The sequence below is a fragment of the Oryzias melastigma genome, unplaced genomic scaffold (genome assembly GCF_002922805.2).
Source record: "Oryzias melastigma strain HK-1 unplaced genomic scaffold, ASM292280v2 sc00274, whole genome shotgun sequence".
In the NCBI taxonomy this organism is placed as follows: Eukaryota; Metazoa; Chordata; class Actinopteri; order Beloniformes; family Adrianichthyidae; genus Oryzias; species Oryzias melastigma.
This window is the reverse complement of record NW_023416900.1, coordinates 94,073-94,363: the sequence shown is the minus strand read 5'-3', so window position 1 is coordinate 94,363 and position 291 is coordinate 94,073. Positions and strand designations below refer to the sequence as shown.

At 51.5% G+C, this 291-nt stretch overlaps 1 protein-coding gene across 1 annotated transcript in view; it reads left to right on the top strand.

Moving 5' to 3' along the window:
* Positions 1 to 291, top strand: part of tnfaip6 (tumor necrosis factor, alpha-induced protein 6) — a 15,578-nt gene that overhangs the window by 12,349 nt on the left and 2,938 nt on the right. The window contains exon 5 of the mRNA XM_024263955.2: positions 28 to 202. Coding sequence (XP_024119723.1) covers positions 28 to 202 — 175 coding nt within the window. The remainder of the gene's footprint in view (positions 1 to 27; positions 203 to 291) is intronic.

Here is a 291-nt window from a genome sequence, read left to right as displayed (position 1 = left end):
AGCAGCAGAAGACCATCCAGTCTCCAGGTTTTCCTGACCAGTACCAGGACGGCCAGATCTGCTACTGGCACATCCGAGTCCACCTGGGTCAGAAGATCAGCCTCCACTTTCTGGAGTTTGACGTGGAGGATGACACGTCATGCTTGGCTGATTACCTGGAGGTCTACGACAGTTACGACGACGTCTTTGGCTTCGCAGGAAGGTCAGGGGCCCGTTTCAAGAAGCAGGTTCAACAAATTTAGAGTTCGAACCTGAACTTAGAGTCACTGGACTCAAAATTCCCAAACTCAG